At 43.0% G+C, this 19474-nt stretch overlaps 1 protein-coding gene across 1 annotated transcript in view; it reads left to right on the top strand.

Moving 5' to 3' along the window:
- LOC143803786 (uncharacterized) overlaps positions 1 to 19474 on the top strand; it is an 80081-nt gene that overhangs the window by 22123 nt on the left and 38484 nt on the right. The window contains exon 2 of the mRNA XM_077281553.1: positions 11245 to 19419. Coding sequence (XP_077137668.1) covers positions 11245 to 19419 — 8175 coding nt within the window. The remainder of the gene's footprint in view (positions 1 to 11244; positions 19420 to 19474) is intronic.

Here is a 19474-nt window from a genome sequence, read left to right as displayed (position 1 = left end):
CATACTTGAAGAAAAAAGCCTTCTGCAGGCAGCCGTGGCACCTGCTCTGCAGCATAATTGCATGATTCATGTGCCAATAATATATGTTCTTCATGTTATTCAGCTGGGAAAAAAAATAAATTTGAACCACCATCTTCGAGTAGCAGCTATCGGATCACAGCTATATACACAGATAGCTGCTACTGCACAGGCGCAGCAGGTGCCATTTTCAAATTGATTTTTTTTCCTAGCTGAATAACATGATGAACATACAGCTCTGGCAAAAATTAAGAGACCACCACATCAAAACCCTATTGTGGGAAGCCCAATCTCCAGACCTAAGCCCCATTGAAAACCTCTGGATCGTAATCAAGAGGATGATGGATAGTCACAAGTAGGGTTGAGCGAAACGGGTCGTGCATTTTCATAAGTCGCCGACTTTTGGCAAAGTCGGCGTCTCATGAAACCCGACCCGATCCCTGTGCGGGGTCGGCCATGCGGTACGCGATCTTGGCGGCAAAGTCGCGTTTCGTATGACGCGTTTAGCGCCATTTTTTCAGCCAATGAATGAGTGTGGGCAGAGTGATGACATAGGTCTTAGGGGAGTGAACGCCTATCGTCATGTTATCGCTTGTGCGCAGTAGAGAGTTGGAATGTGCAATACGAAATTTTCTGTGCTGGGACAGAGGAGAGAGAGAGAGAGAGAGAGAGAGAGAGAGAGAGATTAAAAATTAAATTCCTTTATTGGGTTTCGTGTTTCGGCCGAAACCCGACTTTTCACGGTGGTCGGCCGATTTCCCTTGGCTCGACTTTTAAGACAGTCGGGTTTCACAAAACCCGACTCGACCCTAAAAAAAACTAAAGGTCGCTCAACCCTAGTCACAAGTCATCAAACAGAGAAGAACTGCTTACATTTTTGCACCAGAAGAAGTAGTGTGAAAGACTGGTGGAAAGCATGCCAAGACGCATGAAAGCTGTGACTAAAAATCATGGTTATTCCACAAAATATTGATTTCTGAACTCTTCCTGAGTTTAACCCCTTCACCCCGAAGCCTGTTTACACCTAAGTGACAGGGCCAATTTTTAGAATTCTGACCACTGTCATTTTATGAGGTCATAACTCTAAAACGCTTCAACGGATACTGGTGATTCTGACATTGTTTTCTCGTGACATATTGTACTTCATGATAGTGGTAAAACTTCTTCGATATGACTTGCATTTATTTGTGAAAAAAAAAAAAAATTGTCGAAAATTATGAAAATTTAGCAATTTTCAAACTTTTAGTTTTTATGCCCTTAAATTAGAGAGTTACGGTATATCTCATAATATAGTTATTAAACAACATTTCCCACATGTCTGCTTTACATCAGCACAATTTTGGAAACATAATTTTTTTTTGTTAGGGAGTTTTAAGGGTTAAAAATTGACCAGCGATTTCTCATTTTTGCAACAAAATTTGCAAAACCATTTTTTTACGGACCACCTCACACTTGAAGTGACTTTGAGGGGTCTATATGACAGAAAATGCCCAAAAGTGACACCATTCTAAAAACTGCACCCCTCAGGGTACTCAAAACCACATTCAAAAAGTTTATTAACCCTTCAGGTGCTTCACAGGAATTTTTGGAATGTTTAAAAAAAATTGAACATTTAACTTTTTTTTCACAAAATTTTTACTGCAGATCCAATTTGTTTTATTTTACCAATGGTAACAGGAGAAATTGGACCAAAAAAGTCGTTGTACAATTTGTCCTGAGTACGCCGATACCCCACATGTTGGGGTAAACCATTGATTGGGCACATGGCAGAGCTCGGAAGGGAAGGAGCGCCATTTGACTTTTCAATGCAAAATTGGCTGGAATTGAGATCGGAACCCATGTCATGTTTGGAGAGCCCCTGATGTGCCTAAACAGTGGAAACCCCCACAAGTGACACCATTTTGGAAAGTAGACCCTCTAAGGAACTAATCTAGATGTGTGGTGAGCACTTTGAACCTCCAAGTGCTTCACAGAAGTTTATAATGTAGAGCCGTAAAAAAAAATTCATATTAATTTTCACAAAAAATGATATATTTGCCCCAAATTTTTTATTTTCCCAAGGGTAACAGGATAAATTGGACCCCAAAAGTTGTTGTGCAATTTGTCCTGAGTATGCTGATACTTCATATATGGGGATAAACCACTGTTTGAGCGCATGGCAGAGCGCGGAAGGGAAGGAGCGCCATTTGACTTTTCAATGCAAAATTGGCTGGAATTGAGATCGGAACCCATGTCGTGTTTGGAGAGCCCCTGACATGCCTAAACAGTGGAAACCCCACAAGTGACACCATTTTGGAAAGAAGACCCCCTAAGGAACTTATCTAGATGTGTGGTGAGCACTTTTAACCCCCAATTGTTTCACTAAAGTTTAGAATGTAGCGCTGTGAAAATTAAAAAATCATTTTTTCTTTCCACAAAATGAAGTTTTAGCCCACAATTTTTTTTCCCAAGGGTAACAGGAGAAATTGGACCACAAAAGTTATTGTCCAATTTGTCCTGAGTATGCTGATATCCCATACATGGGGGGGAACCACTGTTTGGGCGCACGGCAGAGCTTGGAAGGGAAGGAGCGCCGTTTGAAATGCAGATTTAGATGGATTGGTCTGCAGGTGTCATGTTGCATTTGCAGAGCCCCTAATGTACCTAAACAGTAGAAACCCCCCACAAGTGACCCCATATTGGAAACTAGACCCCCCACGGAACTTATCTAGATGTGTTGTGAGAACTTTGAACCAACAAGTGTTTCACTACAGTTTATCACGCAGAGCCGTGAAAATAAAAAATATTTTTTTTCCACGAAAATGATATTTTAGCCCCCACGTTTTTATTTTCCCAAGGGTAACAGGAGTAAATTGGACCACAAAAGTTGTTGTCCAATTTGTCCTGAGTACGCTGATACCCCATATATGGGGGGGAACCACTGTTTGGGCGCACGGCAGAGCTTGGAAGGGAAGGAGCGCCGTTTGAAATGCAGATTTAGATGGATTGGTCTGCAGGTGTCATGTTGCATTTGCAGAGCCCCTAATGTACCTAAACAGTAGAAACCCCCCACAAGTGACCCCATATTGGAAACTAGACCCCCCACGGAACTTATCTAGATGTGTTGTGAGAACTTTGAACCAACAAGTGTTTCACTACAGTTTATCACGCAGAGCCGTGAAAATAAAAAATATTTTTTTTTCCACGAAACTGATATTTTAGCCCCCACGTTTTTATTTTCCCAAGGGTAACAGGACAAATTGGACCCCAAAAGTTGTTGTCCAACTTGTCCTGAGAACGCTGATACCCCATATTTTGGGGGAACCACTGTTTGGGCGCACAGGAGAACTCGGAAGGGAAGGAGCACTGTTTTAGTTTTTCAAAGCAGAATTGGCTGGAATTGAGATCGGACGCCATGTCGCGTTTGGAGAGCCCCTGATGTGCCTAAACAGTGAAAACTCCCCAATTCTAACTGAAACCCTAACCCCAACCCTAACCCCAGCCCTAACCCTAGCCCTAACCCCAACCCTAACCCTAGCCCTAACCTAGTCCTAACCCTAGGGCTATTTTCACATTAGCGTTTTTTTGCATACGTCGCAATGCATCGTTTTGGCGAAAAAACGCATCCTGCAATGTCATCTGCAGGATGCGTTTTTTCCCCATAGACTAACATTAGCAACGCATTGCGATGTATTGACTCGTCGCAACCGTCGTGCGACGGTTGCGTCGTGTTGTGGCGGACCGCCGGCAGCAAAAAACGTTACATGTAACTTTTTTTGTGCCGACGGTCCACCATTTCCGACTGTGCATGCGCGGCTGGAACTCCCCCCCACCTCCCCGCACCTCACAATGGGGCAGCAGATGCGTGGAAAAACAGCATCCGCTGTCCCCGTTGTGCGGTGCTTGCACAGTATGCGTCGGTACGTCGGGCCAACGCAGCGCGACGGCCCCGTACCGACACTAGTGTGAAAGTAGCCTAACGGGAAAATGGAAATAAATATATATTTTAAAATTTTATTATTTTTCCCTAACTAAGGGGGTGATGAAGGGGGATTTGATTTACTTTTATAGCGTTTTTTGGGCGGATTTTTATGGTTGGCAGCCATCACACACTAAAAGACGCTTTTTATTGCAAAAAATAGTTTTAGCATCACCACATTTTGAGAGCTATAATTTATCCATATTTTGTCCCACAGAGTCATGTGAGATCTTGTTTTTTGCGGGACGAGTTGACATTTTTATTGGTACCATTTTCGGGCACATGACATTTTTTGATCGCTTTTTATTCCGATTTTTGGGAGGCGGAATGAACAAAAACCAGCAATTCCTGAAATTCTTTTAGGGGGGGCGTTTATACCATTCCACGTGTGGTAAAATTGATAAAGCAGTTTTATTCTTCAGGTCAGTACAATTACAGCGATACCTCATTTATGTAATTTTTTTATGTTTTGGCGCTTTTACACAATAAAAACTATTTTATATAAAAAAATAATTGTTTTTGCATCGCTTTATTCTGAGAGCTATAACTTTTTTATTTTTCTGCTGATGATGCTGTATGGCAGCTTTTTTTTGTGGGACAAGATGATGTTTTCAGCGGTACCATGGTTATTTATATCCGTCTTTTTGATCGCGTGTTATTCCACTTTTTGTTTGGCGGTATGAGAATAAAGCGTTGTTTTTTGCCTCGGTTTTTTTTTTTTTTTTTTTATGGTGTTCACTGAAGGGGTTAACTAGTGATATAGTTTTATAGGTGGGGTCGTTACGGACGCGGCGATACTAAATATGTGTACATTTATTGTGTGATTTTTTTTATTTAGATAAAGAAATGTATTTATGGGAATATTTTTTTTTTTCTTTATTTAGGAATTTTTTTTTTCTTTTTTTTTTACACATGTGAACATTTTTTTTTTTACTTTGTCCCAGGGGGGGACATCACAGATCGGTGATCTGTCAGTGTGCACAGCACTCTGTCAGATCACCGATCTCACAGGCGAGTTCCAGAGGCTTGCCGGCGCCTGCTATTAGGAACTCTCAGCAGGCGCCGGCAAGCTAGGTCATCTCATGACCCGGAAGGAGTCCCGCGGCCATCTTGGATCCGGGGACTCCTTCCAGGTCACCGGAGCAGCGCGATCTCATCGCGTTGCTCCGGTGGGAGAGCGCAGGGAGCCCCTGTCCCTGCGCGATCCCCCTCTATGCCGCTGTCACTATTGACAGCGGCATCAGAGGGGTTAAATGCCCGCGATCGGCGATAGCGCCAATCGTGGGCATTGCTGCGGGGTGTCAGCTGTCATATACAGCTGACACCCGCACCCGATCACCGCGGCGCTCAGCGCGAGACCGCGGTGATCGATGCGCCGTACTAGTACTGCTGCTGGCACAAATGCAGTGCCGGCAGCGCAGTACTAGTACGGCGCATGTCGCGAAGGGGTTAAACATTAGTATTGTTGTTTCTAAATGATTCTGAACTTGATTTCTTTGCATTATTTGAGGTCTGAAAGCACTGGGGGGTTTTAATTTTGACCATTTCTCCTTTTCAGAAAAAAAAATACAAAATTTATTGCTTGGAAATTTGGATACATGTTGTCAGAAGTTGATAGAATAAATGAACAATTTATATCTTACTAAAAAATGTACCTATAAAGAGAAAAATCAGACAAACTGAACATTTTGCAGTGGTCTCTCAATTTTTGCCAGCAGTCTGGATAATGAATATGGATCGCCCCGTCAGGGCCGTAGGGTATTCGGTACCGGGTCCTTCGGTTCACAGAGGGAATGTCACGGTGCCTGAGCCTGTCCGTGGCCCTGGGACGTCCGTGTAGAAGGGAAAGGTCTTTAAAGGGGAAATGTTTGTGACGCCACCTGTGGTATTCGGTCAGGGTGACCGACGCTGCTTTAAGGGGTCCGCTGGGGTGATGTTATGGCAGCTAGATGGTATACCTTCCCACAGGTGAAGTATGTCCCCAGGGCTTCCCAGTATGTAGATGGTGGATGGTGAGAGGCGCAATGAAGAACGAGGACACAAGGTTGTAAATGTCTCTTTACATTTACTGAAGATTTCAGCATCCGCAGTCCAGAGTACCAGATCACAGGGCTGACAGAGTCCAGCCGGTTTGGAGGCAAGTCCAGAGTCCCCTTTGTCCAGGTGGAAATCAGTAGCCTTCCCTTGTGCTGCAGTGTTGTAGTTCTTTACTGCCTAAGGCTTCACATAAGGTCCTCACAGATGTAATGTCTCTCTCTCTGTCCCCCCTATAGGATAGGACAAACCAGTGTGACTGGTGTCTAGAGGCTGTTTATAGGGACTCTAGCACGCCCCGGCCTCCAAAGGTTCACACCGTGCCTCCTGGGTGTAGGGCAGACAGGTAACTTGCAATTAGCTATCCTGCCGGTCTCTGGAGCAAGGCATAAAGGTCGTTACTCCCTCGGTGTTCCGGCTACCGGGATTCTGTGCCTCAGAAGGAGGCAGCCTGTGTAGGGCTGGTCCCCTTCTGGTATCCTCTCCTTTGCTACGACTTCCTTCACGCTCTCTGCAATACAGTTCTGCCTTCTGAGTGTCTCTTCCTAGGAGCTGCAGCTCTAAGGGCATGCACAGCTCTGTGTCATTTCTCCTTCGTTCTCTGACAGGATCCCACCCCTGTCAGGGACCAACTAACTGAGCTGAGCTCAGCCAGCAACTCTCTAACTTTCCCTACAGGCGACCAGTTTTACCTATGTGGGGAGTGACCTAATAAATAGGAGCAAGAGCTCCCCCTGGTGGCCTGGAGTGTGAAATGTGTTGCATGTTTGTGATACCTGGATGCAGTTATCCTTCTTTGCCTCCAAACGTAATATCACTCTCCCCAAGAGGAAAGCAATGCCACTGCGACGACCAGGACCCCGGGGCGCCGAAAATACCTCATCAGAGCACCACATGCTCCCCCTTCCAGGCCCGCCCTAGGGCACGAGAATATCATTAAAACAAAACTGAAAATAAAGATTAAAAAAAACAACCATAAGACAGATTTCATAACCAGGTATCATTTTAATAAGTATAACAGCGCCTGACCATGACACTGTGTGTAGTTTACTGTGCACAATCCTGCTGACAGGTTCCCTTTAAATGCATAAAGCGTGTGAGAACATGATACAAGGATATTGGTTATGAATAAAAGTTTGAATGTGCAACACAGGGATAGTTAGATAAATGTGTTGAGGTGATAGGCGGGTCATATGTTGGCAAGGATTGGTGAGCTGCAAAGAGCAATGTCTGAATTCCAGCTTCTCAATGCCCATCAGAGTAACACTCAGTCTCCACACATAACAACTGCAGAGTGGGTGTGGATTGATGACATATGTGAGGTTCTTCAAAACTTTGAGTACTGCACCAAGATGGTAAACGCTGATCACGCTTTTGCCAGCGTAACCATCCCACTGTTCTGTCAATTAAAACTTTTGCTGCAGGATATCAAAGAGGAAGCTTTGAATGCCAAGCAGGTCCCTATGGAGCAAGATTTGACAGTGACTGATATCACACAACCCAGCCTCACACAATATTCTCAAGCCACATTAGGTGATGATGAGGAACAGGAGGAGGAGAATCAATAGGAACAGGAGTGTTTGGTCTTTGCTACAGAGGGGACCCCCAATCCCAGCTTCATGCCTGTCCAGCATGGATGATCTGAAGAGGAGGAGGAGGCTATACATCGTGAGGAGGAGAGGATGGTTAGTGTTCCTGGTGAGGACACTGAACGTTTGACTTTGTAGTCTGCCACACATGGCACACTTCATGTCCAGATGCCTTTCCCAAGACCCTCACATGAAAGAGATTTTATCCAAGGTGAAATACTGGCTGTGCACCTTTCTTGACCCACGGTACAAGGAGAAATTTCCTTCTCTCATATCAGAGGCAGACGTGCCATTTTCCATGCAGGCATGCCAGAGGGCCATTGTGGAAGACTTGCTAAAAAGATTACCCTCAGACAATGCTGCTGTCAGAAGTACCAACTCTTTTCACCCACAAAGATTACAGGGGAGGGCCACACACCAGGTGCAACACAGGGGGAAGAGGGAAATGTCCACCAACTGGGACATTTTCATGAGACTGTAACATCAGCAAGAGCTATCTGTGGGTGTAACTATGATGAGTAGGGAGAAGTTGACCAAGATGGTGAAGGACTACTTAAGTGACCATACCAGTGTCCTTCCTTAATCTTCAGTGCCCTTTAACTATTGGTTGTCCAAGCTCCACATTTGGCCCGACCTTTCATTGTACGCCTTGGAAGTGCTGTCATGCCCTGCCGCAAGTGTGTTGTCTGAGTGGGTTTTTAGTTCAGCTGGTGCAATCATAACGGATAGGCGCACATGCCTGACAACGGAAAATGCAGACATGCTGACTCTTCTAAAATTGAGCAAGGGCTGGATTTCCTCTAACTTTATAAGCCCTATGAATGACAGCAATGTAATCTAAAAGCAGCCCAAATATTTTTGGGGTGAAGGTGTCAAAACATCCATCCCTTACTATCTAAACCCATTTTGTTCAGAACATTGAAGTGCCCGCTAGGACTGAGTGGTACTTGGCCGGGTCCGGCAGTACTTAAAGGGATGGTCACAGTGGCAGTGACTCGGTCCGTGGCTCTGAGCATCCAGTAAAAAGAGGGTTAATGGAAATGTGAATAAAGTCTAATGTAGTATGTTTGTGACGCCACCTGTGGTATTCGGCCAGGGGTGCCTGACGCTGCTTAAAGGGGTCCTCTGGGACTGATGGTATTGTAGCAGGGCTGGTATAGCTCCCCACTGGTAGAGATTGGTCTCCCAGGGCTCCCGGGGTCCCGGTGTAGTTGGTAAGAGGGATGATTGACGGTGGGGTGCAGGACTGAGGGTGCAGGAAATAATTGAAGGACACAAGAATAGCAGTTTCCTTTACCTTTTACTGTTTGTATGCAGGTACAGTCCAGGGTACAGGTAACAGGTGATGGTGGGGTCCGGGCAGCCTGAAAACAGCTTGGGATCCACTTAGCCAGGTGGGTTTGGGGGCCTTCCTTCTGCGCTGTGTAATCTGACCCTTGCTGCCTGAAGCTCTGCACAAGTCCTCTGTCTGTATTCTCAACCTCTGTGGCTGTCAGCCTGAACCTTTCATGGGCACTGTCGTCTCTCTGGCAGCCCCAGGCTCCTGACTTGCTGTGGTGCCTGCAGGTGTTAAGTGGGACAGGAGACTTGCAATCTCTTGCCCTCCAGATTCAGTGGCTGGGTCTGTAATTCCGACACCACCACAGACTCCAGTGTCCGGTCTCTTGGCGCTTTCCTCTGGGGTGATCTCACTCGCAGCTCCAGAATCCAGGCTCCTCTCCTTTGCCTCTGCTTCCTCACCCTTCACAGCCTCACACTCAACTCACTAACCCTGCCTCCAGACCAGAATTTGTAAGGGAAGTTCCTCTGAAACCGGGTTAAGAGCTCCCCCTTCTGGCCTGGAGTCAGAACGGTGTTGCATGTCAGTTTTACCTGATTAGGGGATCCCTCCTTGTTTCCAGGCATGGCATCACCTCCCGCATGAGGAAGGCAACACCATTGTGGCATCCAGACTCTTGGAGTGCCACAAAATCACCTCCTCCCATCCTGCTTCTGCAATAATTACTTAGTGGTCATGTACAGTATGTATACCCTATGTGGCTAATGTTTTGTACTTTATGAAAACTTGGCAATGGTGAAACCTGTACTCCCTATCGATTCCCTTGCTGACACACTCCAACAGCGGAGTATTGAAAATTATTGCCATTGCTAAATTGTCATGTAAGATTATCTCTACCTGAATTGGGCCACTCACACAGCTGCTAGATAACGATACGCTATTTAGTAAACCAATAGAAAATTAGGATTGCTTTTTAGATTGCCTTGCTGACACACTGCAACAGTGGAATAATTAATATTATTGCCACTGCTAAATTGTGACATTTGATTATCTCTGCACTGACTGCAACACTCGCACAACTGCTAGATAAAATTACACTATTTATTAAATCAATAGAGAATTAGGATTTTTTTTTAGATTACCTTGCTGACACACTCCAACAGCGGAGTATTGAAGATTTTTGCCCCTGCTAAATTGTCACGTAAGAGTATGTGTACCTGGATTGCGCTAGTTGCACAAATGCTAGATAAAGATTCGCTATTTTTTAAACAAATATATTTGGGGGGGATTTTTTTTACATCACCTTTATAAGATATGTTAACAGCAGACTTTGGGAAATTTATGGTAAATAGTGATGTTTCCGTAGCTCAAGAGATTTTGCGCCAGTCACACAACTGCGAGACAAATATCAGGTATTTAAACAATTGAAGAGGAATATTGTTTAGCAAATAGATTTTAAAATGGATGTTACTATATGTTGGCACTGAGCAATATTATTTTGCGGTAGAAAAAAAATTATAGGCTGCTACACTGGAATATTATGTAGCTTTGAAAAAATGGTTTTGTATATGCTGGTACTACCTTATATTATTTGCCTCTACAAAAGGCTGATTTTTATATTTTGATAGTGGATGAAACCCTCCCTCTTTCACCTTAATCCCACAGTCTGTTCCTAATACTAACTAGTATACAACACAGTGGAAAATAGCAGAGATCTGTAGCATGTACTTGCAATTATGAGAACATCCAGGTGCATGCCTTTCACTTTCCCTCCTATTAAATCTCTCCCTACTAAATTCCCACCTAGCAAACAACTAATCTTGACAATATTTACCTCTTAAAAGAGATTTTTGGAATGAGTAACGATCACTATAAGCTCCTCACACTCATCCTATGCTCCTTTTCCTCTCTCTACGCACAAACTACACTCTCCCTATGCTGTTTCCGGCTGCAATGTGTGCAAAATGGTGCCAGCAGCCTTTAAATATTCCCTATGACGCTGGAAGGCCAACCAATCACAGTAATGCCACACCAAAGATGGCGAAGGCATTACTGTGATTGGCAATCCAGTCCAGCATGCTCATTGGCTGCAAATAAAGCGCGAAACATGCTGGGCGGGTCACTCAAATATATCAAGGCGAATACCTAATTACTTGCTAAGTAACGAATAGCCCGAATACCATACTATTCGTGCGAGTAACAATACTGCAGAATGTATTCGCTCATCACTAGTTGTAATGACAAGGGGGTGCAACCATAACTCAGCTCAAATATCTAAGCCGCCCTCCTCACACATAATAAACTCTGAGCACTCAATATTCTTCACAATGTTTTAACTTATTTTACTAATTTGTTTTCTCTCCTAGTGCCCCCTGTTGAAGCACAGACAATAAATTCATTTCTTTCAGTGCTACAAAGTATTATTAATGCAATTGCGCAAACTATTGCAAATTTGATACAGCAGATAACAGATATCATACAGTCAGCTACTCCACAAACAACAGCCTCGAGCACGGCGGTAATATCAAGCACCACAACCAGCACTACAACCAGCACCATGCCATCTGTAACCAGCAATTCTCCAACTACATCTACTACTGTGACCAGTACTTCCACAAGTACCACTGAGGCTACATCTACTACATCCACTGGTGGAACAAGGAGTACATCCACTTACTCATCAGTCATTTCAAGTACGACTAATCCTACTATAGGTGCAACAAGCACAGCATTTACACCATCAAACGCTGCAGTAACCATTGATACTGGGCCAACTACCCAGCTGATATCTATTCCTGGCACAAGTCAGCAATCATCTACTGGAGCAACCAGTACTGAATTGCTATCCACCACAAACTTAGCATCCTCAGTCAGTCGTGAGGCCAGTAGTCCACCATTATCAAGTAGTCAACCAGGCACAGCTACAATAGCATCACCTACAACCGAAATATTTATTACTAACACCTTCAGTTCCTCAAATTCAGCATCCATTTTGCCATTAAGCACAGAAACAATAAGCATTCCATCTTCCAGTGGTCAGACGGCACTGAGCAGCTCAGTCATTACTGCAGAAATTGGTAGTCAGTCCTCATCGAGTAACGTTGTCACTTCAAGTGCAGTAACTGAAGTCCAATCATCTGTAACTAACATATCAACACCAAATGCTCAAAGCAGTAGTCAAGGATCATCAACAATCCTACAAGCTTCCTCTAGTGTTACTATAAATAGCCAAGCATCAACCAGTACTGAGGCTCCGACTAGTGGAAATAGTAACATGCCATCTTCTACAATCTTCACATCTTCAAGTGTTGAAACACCACTACAATCAACTGTAACTGGCAACCCATTAATGTCAAATGCTGAAACCAGTAGTCAGCCACCAATAACCAACTCACTAACATCCTCTAGTGCTTCTGTAAGTGTTGAAACATCATTTAGTACAACAGTTTTTACAAGTGGATCTAGCAAATCTTCATCCTCTAGTAGCGAATTCACTTCTTCAAGTATCGAAATGCCACTACGATCAACTATAACTGGCAGCTCATCAACATCAAGTACTGAAACCAGTAGTGAGCCATCAACAGCCAACTTACCAATATCCTCTAGTTCTTCTGCAAATGGTGAAACATCATTGAGTACTACAGGAGTTACAAGTGTATCTAGTAAGCCACCATCTTCTAGTAATGTCATCACTTACTCAAGTATTGAAACACCACTACAATCAACTGTAACGGGCAGCCCAGCAACACCAAGAACTGGAACTGGTAGTCAACCATTAACAACCAACTCACCAACATTCTCTAGTGCTTCTATAAGTGGTGAAACATCATTTCTTACAACAGTTTTTACAAGTGGATCTAATAGCTTGCAATCTTCTAGTAGCATCTTCCCTTCTTCAAGTATGGAAACACCACTACAATCAACTATAACAGGTAGCCCAGCAATATCAAATAGTGGAACTAGTAGTGAGTCACCAGCAACCAACTCACCAACATATTTTAGTGCTTCTGTAAGTGGTGAAATATTATTTAGTACTATAGGTTTTACAAGTGGATCTAGTAACCCATCCTCATCTAGTAACATTTTCACTTCTACAAGTATCGAAATGCCACTACAATCAACTAAAACTGGCAGCCCAGCAATATCAAGTACTGGAACTAGTAGTGAGCCACCAACATTCTCTAGTGCTTCTGTAAGTGACCAAACATTGTTGAGTACTACATTTCCTGCCAGTTTATCTACTTACCAGCCAACTTCCAGTAGTGTTACTTTTCCCAGTGGCGAAACATCAGTTCAATCAACTGTAACTGGCAGCCCAGCAATCTCAAATACTGAAACCAGTAGTCAGCCACCAAGAACCGACATACCACCATTTTCCAGTGCGTCTGTAAGTGGTGAAACATCATTTAGTACTATAATTTTTACAAGTGGATCTAGTAAACCATCATCCTCTAGTAGCAACTTTGCTTCTTTAAGTACTGAAACACCACTAGAATCTACTGTAACTGGCAGCTCATCAACATCAAATACTGAAACCAGTGGTGAGCTACCAACAATCATCTCAACAACATTTTCTAGGGCTTCTGTAAGTGGTGAAACACCATTCAGTACTACAGGAGTTACAAGTGGATCTAGTAACCCGCCATCTTCTGGTAATGTCTTCACACCACTACAATCAACTGTAATTGGCAGCCAAGCAACATTAAATGCTGAAACCAGTAGTCAGGCATCAACAACCATCCAACCAATATCCTCTAGTGCTTACATAAGTAATGAAACATCATTTAGTACTATAGTTTTTACAAGTGGATCTAGTAACCCACTATCATCTAGTAGAGACTTCACTTCTTCAAGTTTAGAAACGCCACTACAATCAACTCTAATTAGCAGGGCATCAGCATCAAGCACTGGAACCAGTAGTGAGCCACCAACCATTATTTCACCAACATTCTCTAGTGTTTCTGTAAGTGACCAAACATTGCTCAGTACTACAGCTTCTGTCAGTTTATCTACTAACCAGCCAATATCCAGTAACATTTACACTACTCCCATTGCCGGAACATCAGGTCAATCAACTATAACAGGAAGCCCAGCAATGTCAAATGCTGAAACCAATAGTCAGCCACCAGTAACAAATCTACCAACATTCTCTAGTGCTTCTATCAGTGGTGAAACATCATTTATTAATACAGTTTTTACAAGTGGATCTAGCAACCCACCATCCTCTAGTAACGACTTCACTTCTTCAAGCATCGAAACGCCACTACAATCAACTATAACTGGCAGCCCAGCAATATCAAGCACTGGAACCAGTAGTGAGCCACCAACCACTATTTTGTCAACATTCTCTGTAAGTGACAAAACATTGTTCGGTACTACAACTTCTGTCAGATTATCTACTAACCAACCATCTTACAGTAATGTTTATACTTTTACCAGTGCTGGAACATCAGTTCAATCAACCGTAACAGGAAGTCCAGGAATGTCAAATACTGAAACCAGTAGTCAGCCACCAGTAACCAATCTACCAACATTCTCTAGTGCTTCTGTCAGTGATGAAACATCATTTACCAATACGGTTTTTACAAGTGGATCTAGCAACCCACCATCTTCTAGTAATTACTTCACTTCTTCAAGTATCGAAACACCACTACAATCAACTATAAATGGCAGCCCAGCAATATCAAGCACTAGAAAAAGTAGTGAGACGCTAACCACCAACCCACCAACATCTTCTAGTGTCTCTGCAGGTGGCAAAACAACATTCAGTACTCCAGCCCCTGCCAGTGGATCCAGTAGCCAACCTTCTTCCAGCAACACTTTTACATCTTCAAATACTGGAACAACCTTAGAATCAACTGAATCTGGCAGTACAATAATAACATGTACTGGAACCAGTAGTAAGGCATCAACAAGCAACCCACCATCATCTTCTAGTGCATATGTAAGTGACAAAACATCATTCAGTACAATAGTTCCTTCCAGTGGATACAGTAGCCAGCCATCTACCAGTAGTGCTTTTCCTTCTTCCAGTACAGGAACCCAAAGGCAAACATCTGTAACTTCAAATACTGACAGCAGTGGTCAAGTATCATCAACCAAACGACATACACTTTCTAGTTCTGCTGGGACTGATCAAACGTCATTCAATAATGTAGTCACTAGTCAGCCATCTTCTAGCAATGTCATTACTTCTCCTTCTGGAATTACCAACAGCTTATCAATGACCAGCACAGCAATAACCTCTATATCAAATGAAATATCATCTACAGGTATTACAGGGACAAGTAGCCCTCTTGAGTCAATCAATACCAGCGCTATCCTTACTTCAAGTTCGGAAACAATTCCCCAGTCCTCTCAAGTAAGCAATATTGCATCCTCCATCACAAACCGTGAACCAAAAAGCAACTCAGCAACAACTTCCATCTCTGAAGCCAGTAGTAAGCCACTATCCACCAGTGCAATAACATTGTCCACTACTTTCACCAGCAATACTGCAGCTGTAAGTACAGGAACTACTAATTTTGCAATTAGCATTACACCTTTAAATACTGGAACAAGTAGTCAACCATCAGCCAATGATCTGACATCTTCAGGGGCAGTACCTGGGACAACAGGCCAGTCTTCAAACCCAAATGCCAGCAGCCAAACTTCATCAATAAAAAGTACTATTATCAACACCGAACCTCAAGCTGGCACCACATACATAGCAAGTAGCAAAACTTCACTTAACAGCACACCTAATTCTGCCATGAGTAACCCAACAACTAGTTTGGGAACAGGAGGTACTAATATTGTAAGCAGTGTTCCTTCAAATATTGCAACAAATAACCAACCATCAGCCAACACTCTGACATCTTCTAATGCAGTACCTGGAACAACTGGCCAGTCTTCAAGCCCACGTGCCAACAGTCAATTAGTTGTAACCCAAACTTCATCAACATCAAATATTGTAACCAACAGCCAACCTCCAACTGGTACCACATTGTCGGCGAGCAGCAAAACTTCACTTTACAGCCCATCAACTAATTTTGGCTCTAGTAACCAGTCCCCTACTTTGGGTACAGTAACTACAAATTTTGCAAGCAGTATTCAGTCTTCAACTTTTGCATCAAGTAGCCAACCATCAGCCAACACTTTGACATCTTCCAGTGTATTACCTGGAACAACTAGTCAGTCTTCGAGCCCAAGTGCCAGCAGCCAATTAGTTGTGAGTCAAACTTTGCCTACGTCAAATGCTGCAGCCAATAGCCAACTTCCAACTGGCACCACATTATCAGCAAGTATCAAAACTTCACTTAACAGCACACCAACTATTTCTGGCAGTAGTAGCCCAACTTCATCTTCTTTGGGAACAATAATTACCAATTTCGCAAGCAGTGTTTCTTCAAATACTGTAACAAGTAGCCAACCATCAGCCAACACTCTGACATCTTCCAGTCCTGTATCTGGAACAAGTAATCAGTCTTCAATCCCAAATTCCAGCAGCCCACTAGTTGTAAGCCAAACTATGTCAACAGCAAGTACTGTAACAAACAGCCAACCTCCACCTTTCACCACTTTGTCAACAAGTAGCAATACTTCACTTAGCAGCACACCAACTATTTCTTCCACTAGTAATCCAACCTCTACTTTGAATACAGGAACTACTAATTTTGCAAGCAGTACTCTACCCTCAAATTCTGAAACAAGTAGCCAACCATTAACCAACACCCTGACATCTATCTCAGGTGTACTACCTGGAACAACTGGCCAGTTTTCAAGCCCAAGTGCAAGCAGCCAATCACTTGTCAGTCAATCTCCGTCAACATCAAATACTATAATCAACAGCCAACCTCCAACTGACACCACATTGTCAGCAAGTAGCATAACCTCAGTTAGCAGCACACCAACTATTTCTGGCACTGGTAAACCAACATCTACTTTGGGTACAGTAACTACTAATTTTGCAAGCAGCACTCTATCTTCAATTACTGCAACAAGTAGCCAACCATCAGCCAACACTCAGTCATTTTCCAGTGTATTACCTGGAACTACTGACCAGTCTTCAAGCCCAAGTGCCAGTAGCCAATTAGTTGTGAGTCAAGCTTTGCCTACATCAAGTGCTGTAACCAATGCAACTGGTACCACATTGTCAGCAAGTAGCAAAACTACATTAAGCAGCACACCAACTAGTAACCCACCATCTACTTTAGGTACAGGTACTACTAATTTTGCAAGTAGCGTTCCTTTAAATACTGCAACGAGCAGCCAACCATCAGCCAACACTCTGACTTCTTCGAGTACACTATCTGGAACAACCGTCCAGTCATCCAGCCTAAGTGCCAGCAGCCAATTAGTTGTGAGCCCAACGTCATCAACATCAAGAACTGTAACCAACAGCCAACCTCTACCCAGCACCACATCAGCAAGTAGCAAAGCTTCACTCAGCAGCACGCCAAATATTTCTGGCACCAGTGACCTACCAACTACTTTAGGTATAGGAACTACTAATTTTACAACGAGCATTCTTTCAAATAATGGAACAAGTACCCAACCATCAGCTAACAATCTGACCTCTTCCAGTGCAGCACATGGAACAATTGGCCAGTCTTCTTCAACTCGCACAACAATTACTAGTAGTTCAGTTGTCAGCAGCCAACTACCTGTTACTTCTAATGCACCAACTTCACTTGCTAGTATATCTACTTCATTTGGTAGTAGGCGTTCAACTTCAACAAGTGTAGTCACAACTGCAACTGATGTACAAAGCTCCTCAAGCAGCCTACAGGCATCAACTTCTCTAAACACTTCAACTACCATTACAGCAAAACCCTCTAGTTCTACTGCAACTACTGCTATAACCAGTACAAAAGCAACTTTAGAAAGTACTGTGTCATCTTCTTTCATACCAGTCAGCACCCCGAAGCCTACCACTAATAAAATTCTATCTACTTCACCTACTTTGAGCACTAGAAAGTCAACTTCAACCAATACAACATCTTTATCTTCTGCATCCAATATACAGAACTCTATATTTACCAGTACAATATCAAGCTTAACCAATGCAACAACTTCTCTAAATACTGTAATCACCACTACAACCATACCCCCAAATTCTACAGCCTCAAATATTATAATCAGCACAATAGCAACCTCAGAAAGTACTGTGTCATCTGCTTCGATACTGCTCAGTACCCAGAAGCCTACCATAACTAATACTCTATCCACATCAACTAATTTGGCCATCACTAAGTCAACTTCACCCAAGACAGGAACATCTCCATCTATTGCATCCAATATTAATAACACCACATTTACGAGTACAGCAACAATCTCAACCAATGCATCAACTTCTCTTAATACTGTAAGCAACACAACAACCATACCCTACAATTCTACAGCATCAACCACTATAACAAGCACAAACACCACATCAATAATTTCTCGTCCATATCCTTCAATTCCTGTTAGTACCCAGAAGCCTACCACTAATATTACTCTATCTACCTCAAGTAATTTGACCATTTCAAAGTCAACCATGCTCTTCAATTCTACAACATCTACTACTACAACCAACTCAAATGCAAGTTCCAGAATTACTGTATCATCTTCTACAATTGCTGTCAGTACCGAGAAGCCTATCACTAATAATATTCTAGCAACTTCAACTACTTTGACCACAACAAAGTCAATTTCATCCCAAACATTATCCCAATCTACTGCATCCAATATTCAGAACTCTACATTTGCCAACACAATTCCAAGTTCAACCAATGCAACAACTTCTCTAAAAACAGCAACCACTGCAACCATATCCTCCAATTCTACAGCATCAACTACTACAACCAGCACAAAGGCAAGTACCATGACATATTCTACAATAGGGAAAAATACCCAAAGTCAAACTACAAGTAGTACTGTAGCTATTTCATTCACCGTGCCAACTACACCCAAAACTGCACCATCCCCTTCAGTCACTATACCTGGTGCAACATCAACAAATACTGTGCCATCTACTACCACTAGTAGTACTGTGACTTCTTCAACTACTTGGACAGATACTAGCAATGGGACTTCTTCAATTGCTTCAATCACTGCAAATGCAACCCCGTTCAGTACAGTAACTCCATCCACCACCAGCAACAAGACATCTTCCACCAGTAATTTAACAACTTCATCCAGTACTCCATCCACTTCCACATCTTCATCAACCAAACCAGCGACAGCCCTCACCACCCAAATTACCAGCCAGAGTAGTAACAGTCAATCCGTACCGGCATCCACTAAGACTTCCTCATCTTTTTCTACTGTTAGCCTTACAACAAGTAAATCAACAGTAACATCACTCCTTACGGTGACTGCTTCTATCCCAACAACAACACTTACAACTACTCCTCTAGTTAGCACAAGAACCAGCACTATCAGCACTACAACCAGTGTGAAACCAGAAACAACTTCCAATACTGTTGTGTCTTCAAGTGGTGCCAGCCAACAACCAACAAGTAGAACATCAACATTAACCAAAGTTTCCAGAAGTACAAATACAGAATCAACCTCTGGTAAGTGGATTGTGGTAGTACACAAAAGGGAAATTAGTAAGACTGTATAATTAGC

The sequence above is a fragment of the Ranitomeya variabilis genome, chromosome 2 (assembly GCF_051348905.1).
Source record: "Ranitomeya variabilis isolate aRanVar5 chromosome 2, aRanVar5.hap1, whole genome shotgun sequence".
NCBI lineage: Eukaryota > Metazoa > Chordata > Amphibia > Anura > Dendrobatidae > Ranitomeya > Ranitomeya variabilis.
The sequence above is the reverse complement of the archived record's forward strand: the minus strand, read 5'-3'. Positions and strand labels throughout refer to the sequence as shown.